General features: G+C 41.0%; 1 protein-coding gene across 10 annotated transcripts in view; it reads right to left on the bottom strand.

The window, feature by feature from the left end:
• The window catches only part of AFF2 (ALF transcription elongation factor 2), a 584,792-nt gene that overhangs the window by 448,511 nt on the left and 117,840 nt on the right, over window positions 1-18,441 (bottom strand). Inside the window, exon 1 of one of the 10 annotated variants that reach the window (XM_064277674.1) lies at window positions 14,248-14,420. The exons of 8 other annotated variants lie outside the window; for them this stretch is intronic. In XM_064277674.1, the coding sequence (XP_064133744.1) occupies window positions 14,248-14,289 (42 nt within the window). In that variant the 5' untranslated portion in view covers window positions 14,290-14,420. Of the gene's footprint in view, window positions 1-14,247; window positions 14,421-18,441 lie in introns of those variants that run through there. One more of the 10 variants, XM_064277678.1, reaches the window with a different exon arrangement.

Raw genomic sequence — 18,441 nt, 5'->3', positions numbered from 1 at the left:
AGAGGTCAGCACAAACTCCATGACAGGACAAATTATGGGGTCTTTGTCAAAGCTTGAGGGATTGTGTGCAGGGCTTTTAGTGGAATCCTCTAAAACTCCCAGCTTGAGGAATTTTAAAGAGGAATAACAACAGACTACGATGAAGGAAAATGGGATATAAGAAGCTGAGGAAGATACAGGAAAAAAAAAAAAAGGCTCATCTGAATTTCCCAGGAGTCCTTGGGCGTTTCTATTTAAACATAGTTTGGACTCCTAACAAAGTAGGTTAGGGTTGGTCCCTAACCTCACTCAATGGCATGGATACTCCTTTTGCTCTGATGATGGTCAGACAGCTGGTCTAGCTAGGGTCAGAGGCAGGACACAAGGAGTAACAAACAGTTTCAATTTTAAAAGTCTTGCTCAATGGAAATTCATTTTGGCTAGAAATTTCTCCCTGTTTAGAACTCACCCACTTCTTCAAAGAGTAGAGTCCATTTATTTAATCAATTTGCCTTTTTCATCAAGAAAACTATATGGTGTAGTGGTTAAGAGCTATGGCTGCTAACCAGAAGGTCGGTGGTTCAAATCCACTAGGCAGTCCTTGGAAACTCTATGGGGCAGCTCCACTCTGCCTGCAGGGTCGCTATGAGTTGGAATAGACCCAATGGCAACAAGTTTGGTTTTGGTTTTATACCTATTGTTATGGATTGAATTGTGTCCCCTCAAAATACGTATTGTAAATCCTAACCTCCATACCTGTGGTTATAATCCCATTTGGGAATTGGTAGTCTTTGTTATGTTAATGAGACAGGATCAGCGTAGGGTGAGTCTTGAGTCAATCTTTTTTGAGACATAAAAGAGATTAAACAAGCAAGGAAGAAGAAGCAGAGATGGGGTAAGAGAGATGCCAAGCCACATGGAGATCTCTCTAAGGAAACAGGAATCAGAAACTAAAGAGACAAGGACCTTCCTCCAGAGCCAATACAGAGAGTGTTCCCCTAGAGCCTGAATTCAGACTTCTAGCCTCCTAAACTTTGAGAAGGAAACCCTAGCGGCGTAGTGGTTAAGTGCTACGGCTGCTAACCAAAGGGTCAGCAGTTTGAATCTGCCAGGCGTTCCTTGGAAACTCTATGGGGCAGTTCTACTCCGTCCTATAGGCTCGCTATGAGTCAGGATCGACTTGATGGCACTGGGTTTCTGGGTAAACTTTGAGAAAATAAATTTCTGTTTGTTAAAGTCATCCACTTGTGATATTTCTGTTATAGCAGCACTAGAGAACTGAGACACTGCTGCAATGAGGCTTTCTTGTAGAATCTACCTTGTACCAATTTCTGCTGATGTCCTCATACAGGAAAAGATTCGTAAATGGCATAATTTTTTAATTAGATTCATTCAATCTCAAAGGCTATAAGCTTCAATTGTCCCCTGGATAGGAGAATGAGTATTGTTTAATGACCCAAACAGACATTTAGAATTTTTATAAGAGTTAGTTACAGGAGAAACAGAATTCCGGCTATAAATAATAACTTCCAGCTTCTTTTAATAATGTAAGGTTTCTATCTCTCTCTCTCTCGATATATATTGTATATATATATCGAGAGAGAGAGAGAGAGTCGCAGGAGATGTCACTTCTGTTGAAAGATTTATCATGTTCTCTCCTGCTGTAAGATACCTTTCAATGGAAAGTAACATTTTGAAATGCAAGGCTTTACGTCATAATTCAGAGGAAGTTTGTTGTAGCTCCTTCGGCAGCTAATCTTTCTAGTCACCAAGTATTATGGCATCTTGGGGAGAGACATTTCGTATGAGGTTCCTACATGCTGATTTTATGGAAAAAGTGTACCCAGGGAAGATTTTTCGAGGAGTAAAGGTAAAGGTGACTGCCAATCATGTCAATATGCAAAATAATTTGAAAAGGTTCTCATTTTATCTTAAGATTTAAAATACCAAGTTTTAAATTTTTGTATCTTCTACCAATTTACCCACAAGACACTAAAATAGCCTCAGAGGGTGCTAACTGATAGCAAAAGGCACACCAGCACAGTAACACTCACCAACAACTAACTTAGAGATACAGGGTGCGGCTAAGGGAATTCACAGAACTTGGAGCTGCAAGGGAGTCTCGGTGATTACAGTCTCCAAACTCTTCCCTGGGCTCCATTTGTTTCTAACAGTTAAAGAAGCCAGATCCCCAGAGAAGTTAAATGAGTTTCCCAATACCACACAGCTAGTAAGTGGTGGAAGTAGGATTAGAGCCCAGGACTCCTAACTTGGCCCAAGGTGGTTTGTCTAGTGAATTAATGAGCCTGGTGGAAGATGCAGAATGGAATTTCAGTTAGACACCTGGGAATGTGAGAGGATCCAGCCTCCCTCATGGGTAGGAGAGGGCCAGGGAGGCAGAGGCAGAGTGAGAGAAAGAAGGAACACGGGAAGCATGTCACTTTCTATTGGTGCACTTGGGTAACCAGGAAGGAGTTAACACAGGCAGAAAGTAGACTCTTAGTCTGGGTCTCTACAATGCCAGCCATCTGGATGAACATTGGAAATTTTAGTCAAAACCCCAGATATTTACAAATACATGTTTTCATCTAAAAATTGGATTGTGCATAGACAGAGCCTTAATGTAGGTAAGTGGAAAACACAAAATCGCAAATCTGCATGATTGGGTGAATTATTGCCTTGGGGCTGGGGAGGGGGGCAAGGGCGGAATGCTCAGTATGCGCAGAGCATTTTGAGACATTTGCTGCGATGGATATTTTTAAACTCTTTCTAGCCATACATAGAATGCAGAAATTAACACAAGAATGTCTTAATTGGGCCTATTTCATATACAAAAGAATAATGGGCTAAATGGGTTGGAATGAATGCCATATTTATCCTTCAAGGGAGGAAAGACATGATGATTCACAGGCGGCGAAGCCAAGAGCATCGCGCTTTCTCATGAGTAGAATAAATATATCTCCTTTCATAATATTCTGCCTTCTAGTCCTTAAAGGCCCCCTAAAGGCACAAATAGAAAAGATGGGAAAAATCTGTGATGATTCATTTTAATTTCACATACAGTCGTTTTCTTTTAGGGATTATGATGCAGAGCCACAAGAACGGTTTGATATCTCCATCTCTAAACTTGAAAGCAACCCGCATGCCGCTGCCAAGGTGAAGTCCACTTCCCAGCTTCTCACACACCTCCTGTGTGCAGGACCTTCAAGGCAGCCAGGGTGGAAGAGACTCCACAGCAGTGTGCCAGCTAAGGGGACTTTGTCCTGAGCTTCCGAGTGCACTGTTGCGTTTTGTGTTCTGTTTGCTGAGTACTTACTGTTTTAACTTGGCTATGGCTAAAATGGGCTCTGGGGGCAGTGGTCGTTCAGTGGTAGAATTCCCACCTTCCATGCAGGAGACCCTGGTTTAATTCCCAGCCAACGCCCCTCCTGCTCAGCCATCACCCATCTGCTAGTGGAAGCTTGCGTGTTGCTATGACGCTGAACAGGTTTCAGCGGAGCTCCCAGACTAAGATGGACTAGCAAGAAAGGCCTGGCGATCTACTTCTGAAAGTTGGCCAGTGAAAACCTTATGGATCACAGCAGTCCAGCTCATAAGCAATCATGGAGATGGTACAGGACCGGGCAGCATTTCCTTCCATTGTACATGGGGTGGCCATGAGTTAGGGGCCAATTCAAGGGCAACTAACATCAACAAAATGGGCTTGAATTCCCTGAACATGGAAACGGCAGGAGGCATAGGCAGCCTAGAATTGTGCTAGGTGGCAGAGGCCATAGAAACGTGCTGCCGATACTCAAAGTTGCTGACAGTTTTAGAGCTGAGCAGAAAGTACAATATCCTATAGAAATGGGCTCTCGTTTTGGGAATGAAGAAAGAAAGTGGGTATCATGTAAAGGAACAAATGCTTGTTTTTCCCTCTCTCTTGCATAGGATCATTCTTTCAGGAAAACATAATTTTCCTTTCTCTTTGCTTATGAAAGAACTGGATGAAAACAGAAGATGTGTGAGAAGTGGCCTGCTACAACCTTTTTGATCCTGCTGACTCTGAAGTTTGGTCTTTCCAGTATCGCGTCTCATTTCTTTAACTTGGTCCCTAGCATTAGATTCATAGATGGTATTAACAGACACTACTCTCACTCAAAAGGAAAATTCAGTTTTCCATCTATTCTAAAAGAACGCCAGGAATTTCAGAAAGGGATAGCGGTCTAAAGGCAAATAAAATACAGCTCGTAGGTTTGCATTCCACTGTGCGGGACGCTGTGTTCCTGCAAAGATGCAGAGAAATTAAACTATCATCAGTCAACTCCCACTTCCCCATTGACTATCATTTTAAAAATGGTTTGTCTTCATTTCCAATTATTGCCAATTGATGGTTTATCCCAACAATTCAGCTCTCTGTCTCTGATGGCCCCCTAGTCTCTCTATTAAGTCATTAATGAGCTGCTCTGTTTTTCTCATGCCAAGTTTTTCCTGAAATGGATATATGGTTGTTATTAATTGAATGAATTGGTGGCAATGCACTGGGCTAGGATTTATAGGAATACACAAATGAGCAAGACATTGTTGTTAGTTATTATTGCGTCAGCTCTGACTCCTGGCAGCCCCACGTATGACAGAACGAAACATTGCCCGGTCCTGCACCATCTTCGTGATTGTTAGTGTGTTTGAGTCCATTGTTGCAGATATTGCATAGTGCCTTCCAACCTAGGGGGCTCACCTTCCAGCACTATATAGGACAATGCTCTGTTTTGATCCATTGGGTTTTCATGGGCTAATTTTCAGAAGCAGATTGCCACGCCTTTCTTCCTAGTCTGTCTTAATCTGGAAGCTCTGCTGAAATCTGTTCACCATAGGTGACCCTGCTGTCATTTGAAATACCAGTGGCATAGCTTCCAGCATCACAGTAACATGCAAGCCACTACAGAAAGACAAACTGACAGAAGTACAAAAAGAACTACGAAGTGCTGCAGGAACGTGGTAGACAAAGATTTTTCCTCTGCCTACAAAGATCTGGAAAAATTTCTCAGAAGAGATGAGGATCTGAGGAGATGAATCTTGACAGATAAGTTATATAATGCAGGGAAAGCCATTCAAAGAGAGGGAACACCTTGGGTAAAAGCAGGAGACTAGAGCACAGGGTTCAAGAGGGAGTGTGCTGGGTGACAAAGCTGGGGGCCAAATTGTGCTGGGGCTTAAATTGCAAGCCCAAACATTTGGCCTTGATTTGAATGGGATGGAGAGGTGTGGAAGGCCACACCACTACCGAACTCTCCTAAGCAGAGAGCAAAGCTGCCGTCCACCTCTAAATGTCTCCATCCCACGCTGTTCCCTGGGTATTTATATTGTAAAGGACTTCAGGTGAAGCGTCTCCTTTGCCTAGTCAAATCAGGTCAACCCTTAGACAAAGCAATTTCATATTCATTTTCACTAGCTTGGGCAATTCTTTCCTGGGACAGCATCTGTTTCTATTTTATATTCTTGCCACCCATCCCCTCACAAATCCTGCATCACAGTGTGTAATGAGGGATCCATTTCTTAAAGCCATTCCCACCAAGGCCTCCCAAGGGATGCCTTCGAGATTTTGCACCTGCAATTGGCTAATTGCCAGCACAATAGGCCACTTGAGCCTTCCATATTCGGGATTCAATGATAAGTGGGGAACTGCAATGATAAATGAAAGGCCAAATTCACACTTCTGGTTTCTATGGCCTGATATATTAAAAAAAAATGGAAAATGGAGGCAGGCCATAATGAAGCTGAAAAAATGATCCTAATGGTTGCCACTGAGCCTCCTGGAAACAGCCTCTCCAATTTAGAGACCGGAGTGAAAGACCATCTTACAACCTGAGATGTGATCATTATTATAGCCTCAAAAGGCGGCTTGGACCAAAAAAAAAAAAAAAAAAAAAAACAGTGATTATTTTGTAACTTCTCTGGAAGACTGACCACCTCCCCTTTTCTTTCCCCTCCTTTTCAAGGGCCAATTAAAGAGGGAAAAAAAGCACCAAAGAGTGACTTCACGAAGGCCACATTTTCCAGTGTCTCAACCACTTGGGAATTTCCACCAATAGGCTCATACATAGCAGCACATTGGTTATCTTCTCTTACTAATCAGACGTTTGCCTTCTGCAAAATGGCTAGCCTCAGCAAGGACTAACAAGGAGAACAGCCAACTCACAATTCCAGGGTCTTAAACAAGTCACAAACCTAGGATAGGTCCAACTCTCATGTCTCCTTTTTACTTTGGAAGCCTCTAGAAATGTTTTTCCCATACACAGAAGGTCTGTTTTTAAAAGCGCCTTTGTTTGCTAATACGGCCTCACGTGCTCTCAGTTTGGCAACAGCATCAGGTGGAAAGTATCCTATTGGGAAAGCCGTGTGTATTCAATAGCTTTGGCACAATAGTTTATGCCGTTGGATCTGAGGCCTCTTTGGAAGAAGTCACAAAAACAGTGCCTTACGAATACAGCACACAAGGAGGGAGGGCTTAGTTGACAGAGGGTTCAAACACGTTAAGCAGGCAGGAAAACATCCATAGATGAGAACTCTTCCTAACTGGGCCTGCTCAGACATAGAGGCTGAAGCTGAGGAAAAGCCCCGACTGTCAGCACCCTCAAAGGTACCCTTACGTGGATAAACTTCCATATAGCTTCACAGTCATACACATGGCCCAGCACATAATTTCGGTGGTGGGGGGAGGGTGCTTCCACGTGTAAGCCAAGGAATTAAATGTCAATATATTTGAATGGCATAAAGTGCCTGATTAGTGGCACAGAAAAATAAATCCCAGAACAAAAGCCCTGCAAAGCTAATCCCTATTCCCAAGCACTGTTATCTAGAAATACGTATTTAAGGCTTACTGGGTGCTAAGTGCTGAGTAGCGGGCCCGCCAGTGTGAAAGGTATGGCCCCCAATCCCCAAGATTACATTTTAGTTGGAGAAATAAAGCCTATTGTCATGGAAAGATAATTGAGCAAATTAGACACCCTATCAGAATGGCCAAATGAGTGGTACAGATTATAACTGCTGGCGGGCTCAGAGAAGGGAAAATCCTTGAGGGCCTCACAGAGGAAGAGTTGAAACTGGAGCCTAGACAGATGGGGGGGGATTAAGAAAGGGGTCTGAGAATGGAGACCATATAAGGCTCAAGGATAGGAGTGTGCCAAGCCCACTCAGGGGACAGTGAGTGCTCCAGCCTCTCTGAAGAAAGAGCAAGCTTAGGGAAGAAAAGGAGGATGAGTTTGGGAAAGCAGTGCTGGGGTTGCGGGGTGTCATGGAGGACAGTGAAGTCCAGCCTGAGAAGTTTAGACCTTATCAAAGGGCTGAGGGAAGAAGTTACCCGGGCCAGGGAGTGCTTTGAGTCAAGCTGGGAATGGCACACAGAATGGATTAAAGGGCAGGTGACTAAAAATGAAAAATTACAATTGCATTTGGGCAGCGGGAGACAGTGGTGGGAGGTATTAAATAATAAATGAAAGGTCGGGCAATAAAATAAGGTGAGGTAAGAAATTTTACTTCTGCGTTTCATGTTTCAGATTTAACTAGCATTATCGTTGTTAATCACTCTGTATTCATACAGGAACTACCCCCCAAGGTGTTTAAAGTACTTTCAGGAAAATTATTTCACTAACCCTCAAGGACTTGAAATATTATCAGGAATGGGAAGATAGCTTATTCTTTATAGATGAAGAAACTGAGGCACAAGAGGGTTAATCATGTGTGCGCTAGGCTGAATGATGGACTCCAAAAAATTGCCCTGTCCTAATTCCTGCAGCCTGTGAATATGTTACCTTACGTGGCAAAGCAGAAATGATAGACATGATGAATTTAAAGATATTGAAATGGGGAGATGAACCTGGGTCACCCAGGTGGGCCAATGTCATCACAAGGGTCCTTATACAAGGGAGGCAAGAGGCTCAGAGTCAGAGAGAAGGAGATGGATAATGGAGGCGGATGGGTCAGAAGGACAGAGAGATGAAGATGGAGGAAGGATCGACAGCCAAGGAAAGCAAAGCAGCCTCCAGAAGCTGGAAGAGAAAAGGAAACATTCTTTCCTAGAGCCTCCAGAAGGAACAGAGCCCTGACACCCCTTGTCAGACTTCCGATGCTCATAGTTGTAAGGTCATAAATATGTGTTCTGTTAAGTCACCGCATTTGTAGTCATTTGTCACCACGGCGACAGGAAACCAACACAATATATGTATGTAGCTGTTGTTAGTCACTGTCAAGTCAATTCTGACACACGGCTACCCCGAGGGTGCCCAGTACAACTGCTGCAGAGGATTTTCAAGCTGGTGACCTTTTGGAAGCAAATCACCAGGCCTTTCTTCTGAGGCTCCTTTGGGTGGGTTCGAACCACCAACTTTCTGACTAGCAGTCACACGCTTAACTGCGCCCACCCACACTTGTGCCCTCTCTCTATACACACACACTCACTCACACACATACACAGACATACAAATGGATCTCATTTTCACAGATATATTACTGTAACCACTAGCCCTTACTACCTGAATTTAATGTTTAATTTTGACAGACGGCAGACAGGACAGCGGGACACTGAGAAACATCAAGAATTAGCAGGCACCAAGCTAGCTTCTCCCAAGAAAGCACCTTCCAAAACTGACTAGGATTGGCATTTTCCAAATCACGGTGCTCTCAGAGCACCGGTTATTGTCAATTTTCATAAATTAGAAAACTCTGTCACAAGAATGAGCCTTGGAAAATATTATACCCAGGGCCTTCCTCTACCTCCCAGTGCACTTGGCCCTGACTGTTCACGCTCAAAGGCACACATTCACAAAAGAAGTACCAAGTGGAATCTAATCCAGCTTTCTGCCTGACCAAAGTCACATTACATAGATCATAAACGGGCCTGCTCTCTCTGTTCCCACTGGGGACGCTAGGAAGACAGAAAATTCTTTGAAAAACACTGGGCTGAGGATCAAGAATTACACATTATTTTAATAAGTGACTGCTTTCAATGCTCACTAATAGAATTCATTCAAAGTGTTGTTTCCTTCTTAGCTTTATTTTCCATTTAACAAGCTCCCCGAATTGCCTTTTAAGCGGAGCTTATTGCTTCATATGGAAAACTAAAATATATGAAAATTATATATTTTATTATAATACTTAACTAATACATCAGACTGTGGGAGGGATGACACTGCCAGTTGAGCCCACTGTCACTGCGTGGAGATTGCCCGACGCCATTTCCCAGATGCCAGGTTGTAGCGACAGCCCGGCATGTCGGCCGGCATCAGTCTCCAAGCCTTTCCAGACAAGTTACTCACTAGGAAAGCAGCTGAAGTGGCAGAAGTTCACTTGGGGGAATAGATCTCCTGCTGACTCCAGAAATCACTAATCCTGTAGAATAAAATCGAACCGGCTACCCACCTTTGTGTATGTGTGTGTGTGTGGTAAACATATACCTAACAGACTATTTGCCATTTCAATAACCTTCACACGTAGTTCAGTGACACTAAATATGTTCATTATGTTGTTCATCCATCACCATTAACTGTTCTCAAATGGTTTTTATCACCCGTGATAGAAGCTCACTGTGTGTCCCCTACAGTTACACACCTCAAAATGAGAGGGGAAAGAAAAAACAGTACAATTTGCTCTGCCCAAACTCATGTGGATGATGTATAAGGCCCTTTTTTTTCTGTTTTGTTTTGAGAGAAAACACATAAAAACCTAGACATAATCTGATACGTGATACTGAGATGGCCAAGAATATCATGATGTGGTAGGATAAACCTTGGACTATGAGTCAGGCCACAAGCAAGTAAAATTTTGCTAAAGATCATTCAAAACTGGTTGCAGCAGTACACGGACAGGTAACTGCCAGAAACTTAAGCCGGATTCAGAAGAGGGCTCAGAAGAAGATGTGGAATCAGGGATATCATTGCTGATGTCAGATGGATCTTGGCTGAAAGCAGAAAACACCAGAAAGATGCTTACCTGTGCTTTACTGACTACACAAAGGCATTCGACTGTGTGGATCATAACAAATTATGGATAACATTGCAAAGAATGGAAATTCCAAAAGACTTAATTGTGCTCATGAGGGACCTGTACGTAGATCAAGAGGCAGTCCTTCAAACCAAACAAGCAGATACTGCATGGTTTAAAGTCGGAAAAGGTGTGGGTCGCCATTGTATCCTTTCACGATACTTATTCAATCTGTATGTGAGCAAATAATCTGAGAAGCTGGACTATATGAAGAAGAACAGGGCATCAGGATTGAAGGAAGGCTCATTAACAATTTGCGCTATGCAGAGGACACAACCTTGCTTGCTGAAAGTGAAGAGGACTTGAAGCACTTACTAATGAAGATCAAATACCTCAGCTTTCAGTATGGATTGCACCTCAACATAAAGAAAATAAAAATCCTCACAACTAGACCGATGAGTAACATCATGATAAACGGAGAAAAGATTGCAGTTGTCAAGGATTTCATTTTACTTAGATCCACAATCAACACCCATGGAAGCAGCAGTCAAGAAATCAAAAGATGCATTGCATTGGGCAAATCTGCTGCAAAGGATGTCTTTAAAGCGTTGAAAAGCAAAGATGTCACCTTGAAGACTAAGGTGCACCTGATCCAAGCCGCAGTATTTTCAATTGCCTAACATGCATGCGAAAGCTGGACAATGAATAAGGAAGACTGAATAAAAATTGACGCCTTCGAATTATGCTGTTGGTGAAGACTGTTGAATATGCCGCAAGAACGAACAAGTCTGTCTTGGAAGAAGTACAGCCAGAATACTCCTTAGTAGTGAGGATGGCATGACTTTGTCTCACATGCCTTGGACATCTTATCAGGAGGGACCAGTCCCTGGAGAAGGATGTCATGCTTGTCAGTGAAAGAGGAATCAACGAGATGGACTGACACATTGGCTGCAACATTGGGCTCAAACATAACAATTGTAAGGATCGCACAGGACCAAACAGTGTTTTGTTCTGTTTTACATAGGGTTGCTATGAGTTGGAACTGATCTGATGGCACCTAACGACAACAACAACAACAGAAGTCAGGATCCTAGATTCTGATCCTAGATTGTCCACTAACTTAAGTGGCCAAATGATCAACAAACAGACCATTTTACCACCTGTTCTTCAGTTTCCTTTTCCGAAAATGGCAATAACAAATTATTTACTCTAGGATTATTACCAATAGGAAAAAGAATGACAGTAATAATAATAATGGACCCATTATATATGTGTGCATAGTTTCTAATCCTTACGACAATCCTATGAGGTAGGTACTGTTGTCATGCCTAGTTTACAGATAAGGAAATTGATGCTCAGTGAGGTTCAGATTACTCAGCTAGTAAGTAGTAAAGCCAGGAAAGGTATCAGATCTGTGCCAGGGATAGATTACCGAACAAGCAAGGTACTCACGGGCTTACTTACTATAGTGCACAATTTCACCTGTTTTTCACCACATCAAAGATGCAGTGAAACTCGTGAAATTGTGCACTACAGATTAGTAAGTAAACACAATTACCTTGGTTACTGTAAGCCTCTGTGTACCTTACTTACTGGTTAATCTGCCCCTGGAACTGTCAGACTCCAAAGACACAGTATTTATTCCACTACACCCACGTGTTTGTATGGCTGGGAGAGAAAAGCAAAAATCTTCACCTGTTCATTCCCTTCATTAGGACAAACTGGATATGGGAACGGTCAAGGGCAGGACACTGGTGTCAGGGAGAAGTCTCACTTCCTCGGCTAGAGGCTGCCTTTGCACCTGCCTTGCAGTGGCGGTAAGGAAGGATCAAATTCAGTGACTGACAATCCTCATCTTGTAGCTCCCAGGGTGGTCTGGCTGACCAACACCATAACGGGATGTACATAGCCTAGCCAGGGCTGTATCCTGTGCCCGAGTCTGTCTTAGTGCGCTAGGGCTGCTGTAACAAAAAGTCTATAAGCTAGTGGCCTATAAAGACAGGAATTCATTGCCTCACATTTCTAGAGGCTAGAAGTCCAAATCAGGGCATCAGCAGCAAGGGAGGGTCTATCTTTGTCAGTAGCCCTGGGCATTCCTTAGCTGCTTGTAGATGTATCTCCATATGGCATCTGTCTTTCCTCTGTGTGCATGTCTGCACCTATTCTCCTTTTATAAGATATTGCTCAGAAGGGATTAGGTTTAGGACCCACCCTACTCCAATATGCCCTTGTTAACATAACAGAAGAAAATCCTTATTTCCAAACAGGGTCATATTTACAGGTACAGGTGTTTGGATGACAACATATATTTTGGGGAATGCAATTCAATCCACAACAGTGTCTCAGGGTGCCAGCTTGGACAGGAACCTTGTTATTTCTCTCCTGATTGGGAAAGGTGTGCAGGCAAGAAGAGGAAGATTTAGCAAGGGAAGAACCTTGGTGGTTTCGCTTCTACAAGGAATTAAAAAGCACAGAACAGAAAGAATGCTGCTGTAAAACTCCCCAAATGTAGACTTGGTTTTGGATCAAAGGCTAAGCAAATAGTGAGAACCCCTTATAATCCAGCCAGTCATGGCATACACAGATTCAGATGGAACACAGATCAAATAATATTCCAGACGCACACCCATGTACATTCAGAGCTTACTATAACATAACTAGCATATAAAAAAAAATAAAGCATATAAGGCAGGTGTTAATACTATTCCTCCAAACCACATTGCCACGGTATTTCAAATATTTATAGCTTGTTATAAATTACACCAAGGCCACATATCAAAGAATGAAAATCACCCATATTAAATTAATCAGAGATTTTAGAAAATTATACAGTGCACTTGGCTGAGTATAAACCATTTACTGTTTCAATGTTATGGAACATTTGCTTTATAAATAAAATATGAAAGTGATTAAGAGCCCACAGACCCTCAGGAATATCACAAATCTATATGAGGCCCCCTAAGCCCTGGATTTGTGTCTCTGGATTTTGGTTAGTGGAGAAAAAGAAAAAAAAATTCACGCATCCGAACTCCGTCTCACTACTTGGTGATGTTCCAGCGGAAAGCCAATGTCAGCATGGGGAAAAGTGAAATTCAATATCATAGCTCCTAATGCTCTGATTTCCTACAACAGGATTCAAATTTTACCCTCAGCTCTGCAGGCTCAGTTGCCAGTCTTCTTTAATGAAAACAAAAGCGCACACTGAAGGCAGGATTTGGCTCAAAGACTTTCTAGCTGGCACGGAACATTCCTGCTGTTAAAAGCACCTTTAGACACATATGCTATTACAGTGCAGGATTGAATTTCAGGACAAGAATATAAGATGCAGATTTCAGAGATGTCTGCAGAACAACTGACAATAGTTCACCAAAACTCCTACCAAAAAGAGTGCCTCATCCAGAGCCAGGCAACTACCCAAAAGGCACCAGGAAGCTAGAATATCTCACTGTTTCTGAAGACGCAACATCATGGCTTGCACAACACCCTTCCCATTCTTTCCTAGAGGTACTGCATGGTGTATATTTCTTTTTTTTTTTTTAAGCCAATTAAAATATTAATTTGCTTTGAGAACCTTTTGATACCTTCATAACACCATCTGGAAAAATTCATTGACACCCTGGGCATGTCAAAACCAGGCCTGTGAATCCCGGAATAAGCCTCGCTAGGGCTGTATAATCCAATAGCTGGCCACAGGTCTGTTGTCAACTTTTCTAATCAAGTATCAGAGAGAGAGGTCAGTGCCGACAGGGCCCTCTGCTCTCATGGGTCATATCGCACCCTGATCTCAGTAAAGACAACAAGGCTAGACTATAGCTGTATGTTGACTTTCGGTGTGCATAATACAATCTCCTCTTTACAGAGTATATTGAATATTCCCTTTCACAGGGATTCTGCAAATGGTAAGGAACCACTAACTTCTTACAAGGCTGATTTTATTATTCCTATTGAAAAACTGCACGTGGAAAATAGGAAACATTTTCAGTCCAAACCTTCTTCTAGGTCTTGTGAGAGAGCAAGGGTGCATTATTGTTGTTGGGTGCCGTCCAGTCGATTCTGACTCATAGTGACTGTATAGGAGAGAGTAGAACTGCCCCATAGGGTTTCCCAGGCTGTAATCTTTATGGGAGCAGGTCACCAGTTATTTTCTCCCATGGAGTGGCTAGTGGGTTCGAACTGCAAACCTTTTGGTTAGCAGCTGAGCACTTAACCAAGGGCACATTACTAGCATCTATATAGTTAGTCCAAGGAGCCACTGGATGGGTTCAAACTGCAGCTGAGCACTTAACCAAAAAGTCAGTGGTTTGAACTTACCTGGCGGCTCCTCAGGAGAAGGACCTGATGATCTGCTCCCATGAAGACGACAGCCTAAGAACCCACATGAGGCAGTTAGTTCTACTCTGTCATATAGGCTCATTATAAGTCGGAATCAACTCAACAGCACACAACGACAACAACATGTAGTCATTCTAAGAGAAAAGAAACCAGACAGGTTTTTAGAACCATTTTAAAAAGACATTTGGTTCTTTATATTTTTATACATTAATTTATTATTAAATAACTTTATTTCATTTAAATACAGAATCAAGTTCCCATATCATAAACTAATTGATGCACATCTTCAGTTGATGAAAGAAACAGTTTGCAGTAGGTCGTGTATTCACGATGTACAGTGGATTTCTTCAAGACTTGTACAGAGTCTGCATCTCACTGGCTGTGTGATGCTGTGTGATGCTATGCATTGCCCTCTAGTCTGGACAGGCCAAGTCTTCAAATGATTTTGTACCTCTGTTATAGAGACCACTTGGGAAAAGGCACAGAACCTGAGTTTTGGAATCCAGAAGATGTACATGAAAGGTCCACCTAATAAATAGCTGCTTAAAAAGCTGAGTGGCATGGGGGCCAGTTACTTTGCCTCTCTCAGATTCTGTTTCCTCATCTTGAGGTTTGCAGCACATAGTAGGATCTCAGTACTAGTGCCTTATGTCCTGATGCCCATGACCCTAAACATGTCACTTGGCACAGGCAGCCAATTCTTTAGAGCTGTGTAATCCCAGAAACAAAGCCAAGCGACCTCAAAGAGTTAATGCTTAAAAAAGGGAACAAGTTGTTTATTTCCCTCTCACTAACTCAGACCTAAATCTGGGGAAAACTAGTTTACATGCCATTGTACCAACCCATTAATAAGCAATCTCCACTGATTGGCACTGTGGGTGTCTACGATGCCATGCAATTGTAATCTGTATTTTCCTAGGAAGTTACAGACTTTTTTCTAGGTTTTCAAGTTTTATGCATAAACTGTCTAAAAAGTAGTCTTGTGTGTGTGTGTGTGTGTGTGTGTGTGTGTGTGTGTTTTACTTCATTTTTTCTGAGGAGTATTTCCCCCTTGACATATCTTATTTTTATACTTTTACCTTCTCCTTATTTTTTCTTTATTAATTTATCTATTTTCAAAATAGAAAATATAAATAAATAAAACCACAAAACTTTGATTCATTAATTAGATCCACTCTTTTTCTATTCTTTGTCTCATTATTTTCCATTTTTATCTTTATTATTTTCTCCCTTATACTTTCTTTTGGCTTACTTCGTTGTCATTTTTCTAGTTCTTTTGATCTGGAGTTTTTTTCCCCTTTACTTTCATTCTTTTATTGTCTACTGATTAAAGTGTTCAGTGCAATGACTTTTCCTCTAATCACTGCTTTAAATGCATTCCATAGATTCTTATATATAGTGTTTTCATTGCTATTTTTTAAATCTTGAATTTCAGTTTATATTTCCCCTTTTACCCAGGAGTTGTTTGATGTTGTTGTTGTTGTTAGGTGCCATTGAGTTGGTTCCTAGAAGTTTTTAAATTTCCACACAAAAATGACTTTCTATTTTTTACTGTGTCAATTTCTTGTTTTATTATATTGTGATTAAAACCCAGAAAAAAAAAATCCAGTGCCGTCGAGTTGATTCTGACTCATAGCGACCCTATAGGACAGAGTAGAACTGCCCCCACAGAGTTTCCAAGGAGCGCCTGGTGGATTCGAACTGCCGACCCTTTGGTTAGCAGCCGTAGCACTTAACTACTATGCCACCAGGGTTTCCATATTGTGATTAGAGAATGTTATTTGTAGTATTTCTACTTTATGAAAATAATTAATGTTCTCTTTGTGACCTAATATATGATCAATTTTTGTATATATGCCATTGTACAGGAAATGAAATTTTACATGTATCAATTGAGGATAACCTCCATCCTGAAAAATAGTCACAAAGCACAAAAATACTGTAAGCCAATACTCTAAACAGATTTAAATATACTCAAAAAGAATATTCTCAAAAAGACATTTATAGATATGAAAACTTCACTCATGAGTATTATGCTCCTTTAAAAAAAATCATCTATATGAGACCAAATGGTCAACATTTACCCTAAAGCAAAGATGAGAAGGTTGGAGGAGGGGAGCAGGGAAGCTAGATTAATGTAAACATAACAACCAAAACAGAAATGAGAATGTTGACACAATGTGGAAAATGTAACCAGTGTCACTGAACAATATGTATAGAAATTTTTAAATTGGAACCTAATTTGCTGTGTAAACTTTTGCCAAAACCACAATAAAATATTTGACGAAAAAGTAAAGATATAAAAAACCATCTTGAATCATAAATAGAAAAACTAAAATTAGAAATGCATACAAAAATGAAAAGAAGAAAGAAAAGTAAGTTGATGAAACTCAGGAAAGAAATGAGAAATTTGAGAAATACAAAATTATTTAAAAAATAAATTACAAGAGAGAATAAATTCAAATGAAAATTTAATAAGCAATATGGATGAAAGGTAGAAAAACAACCAAGAAAATTAAAATGACAGAGAAAAAAAAAAGATCAGAGAGAAAGTAGTGGAAATGGAAGACAGGCAAAGAAGAAACAATATTCATCCCTGCAGTAATCTCTGGAGATGAAAAAAATAAACACTGGAATAGAGCTAATATTTTAAATTATAGTACAAGAAAACTTTCCAGAAATAAGAAAAAGACCCAAATCAACCCACTGAAGGGGGTCACCACATATCTGAGGAAATTATCCCAGAATGATCAGCTTCAAGGCATATCTTATACCTTGATTTCTAAGATAAAGATAAAATCCTCGAGATCTCCAACAAAAAAAATCAAATAATTTACAAAGGCAAAAGAATTAGATTGACATATGACTTTTCAAAATCAACATGCAAAGCAAGGCAACAATGGAATCCCATTTAAAAAAAAAAAAACTCATGAAAGAGTGTGAACCAAGGATTTTTTTATATCTAGGCAGTCTGTTATTCAACTATCTAGCTATAGAAAAAAGTCAATTTTCAACATACAAGAACATATGGAATTCTGCATTCATCAGCTGTTTTTGAAGTTTTTGTCCATTTGCTTTTGCTCGCTGAAAAACGTTGCATTCCAGTAGGGGTGAGGCCAAAGCAGGAGACCATGTGCTGAGATTTGCTGATTTTTCCCTTTTTTACTCACAGGGATTTCACACTTCTGACATTTTCCATCTTCATATTATGTTGGGTGTTTGGTTTTGTGTAGAATTTTTTTTTCTATATTGCTATTTCTTCTAGTTTGTGGAGAAGAGCTTTCAAGATAGCCAGCTATGCTGCTGACATTGTCTTCAACTAACTGGAATTCCCAACTTGACCTTTAATATCTAATCAGAAATTTCACATTTGGGTGGTCCCAGCAGTTAATTAATAAAAACTTATGCAAAGCTACAAAGTTGTTTGTCTCCTAGTGCTCCTTTATAACTATCTACTGAGCACTTGCTATTTATGATGCACTGTGCTAGGCATTTTATAGGGCTCACAGTTTCCATTAAAAAAAAAACTCTGAATACTCAAGTCATCTTCTTGAATCCTCTTTTTCACTCAATCCCATGAGTTTCATCTGTCTACCACCAAAATGTATTCCCTTTCTCTCTGTCTTCATTTCCATGACTCTGGTCCAAGCCAGCATCAACTGTTACCTGGACAGCTGCCATAACAACCTCCCAACTGGTCTCCTCCCTTCCACTATTACCTCCTCCAATCCATTCTCTACACAGTTGCCAGAGCAAATTTTTATTAATAAAACATAAATCAAATCTTGCCACTGCCTGTCTTAAGTTTTCTAACAGCTTCCCACTGCACTCAGAATGTAATTTAACTCCTCACCGTGGCCTGCAAGGCCGTACAATATCTGTCTGTACTTCTTTTTTTCCTAACACCATTTCACGCCGCACTCAAACTGAATTACTCTCTTCTTGCAATTGTGTCGTTGTTGTTGGTTGCCATCGAGTTGATTCCAACTCATGGCAACCCCATGTGTGCACAGTAGAACTGCTTCATTGGGGTTTTGAGACTGCTGGTCTCCTTCGTCTTCTTCAGATTTGCCAAGCTCATTCACACCTCAGAGCCTTTCCATTTTCTGTACATTTATCATGGAATTCTCTTCTGGCTCTTCCTTCAGTCTCTGTTCAAATGTTACCTCCTCT

Source organism: Loxodonta africana, chromosome X (genome assembly GCF_030014295.1).
Source record: "Loxodonta africana isolate mLoxAfr1 chromosome X, mLoxAfr1.hap2, whole genome shotgun sequence".
NCBI classification, from domain to species: domain Eukaryota; kingdom Metazoa; phylum Chordata; class Mammalia; order Proboscidea; family Elephantidae; genus Loxodonta; species Loxodonta africana.
The sequence above is the reverse complement of the archived record's forward strand: the minus strand, read 5'-3'. Positions and strand labels throughout refer to the sequence as shown.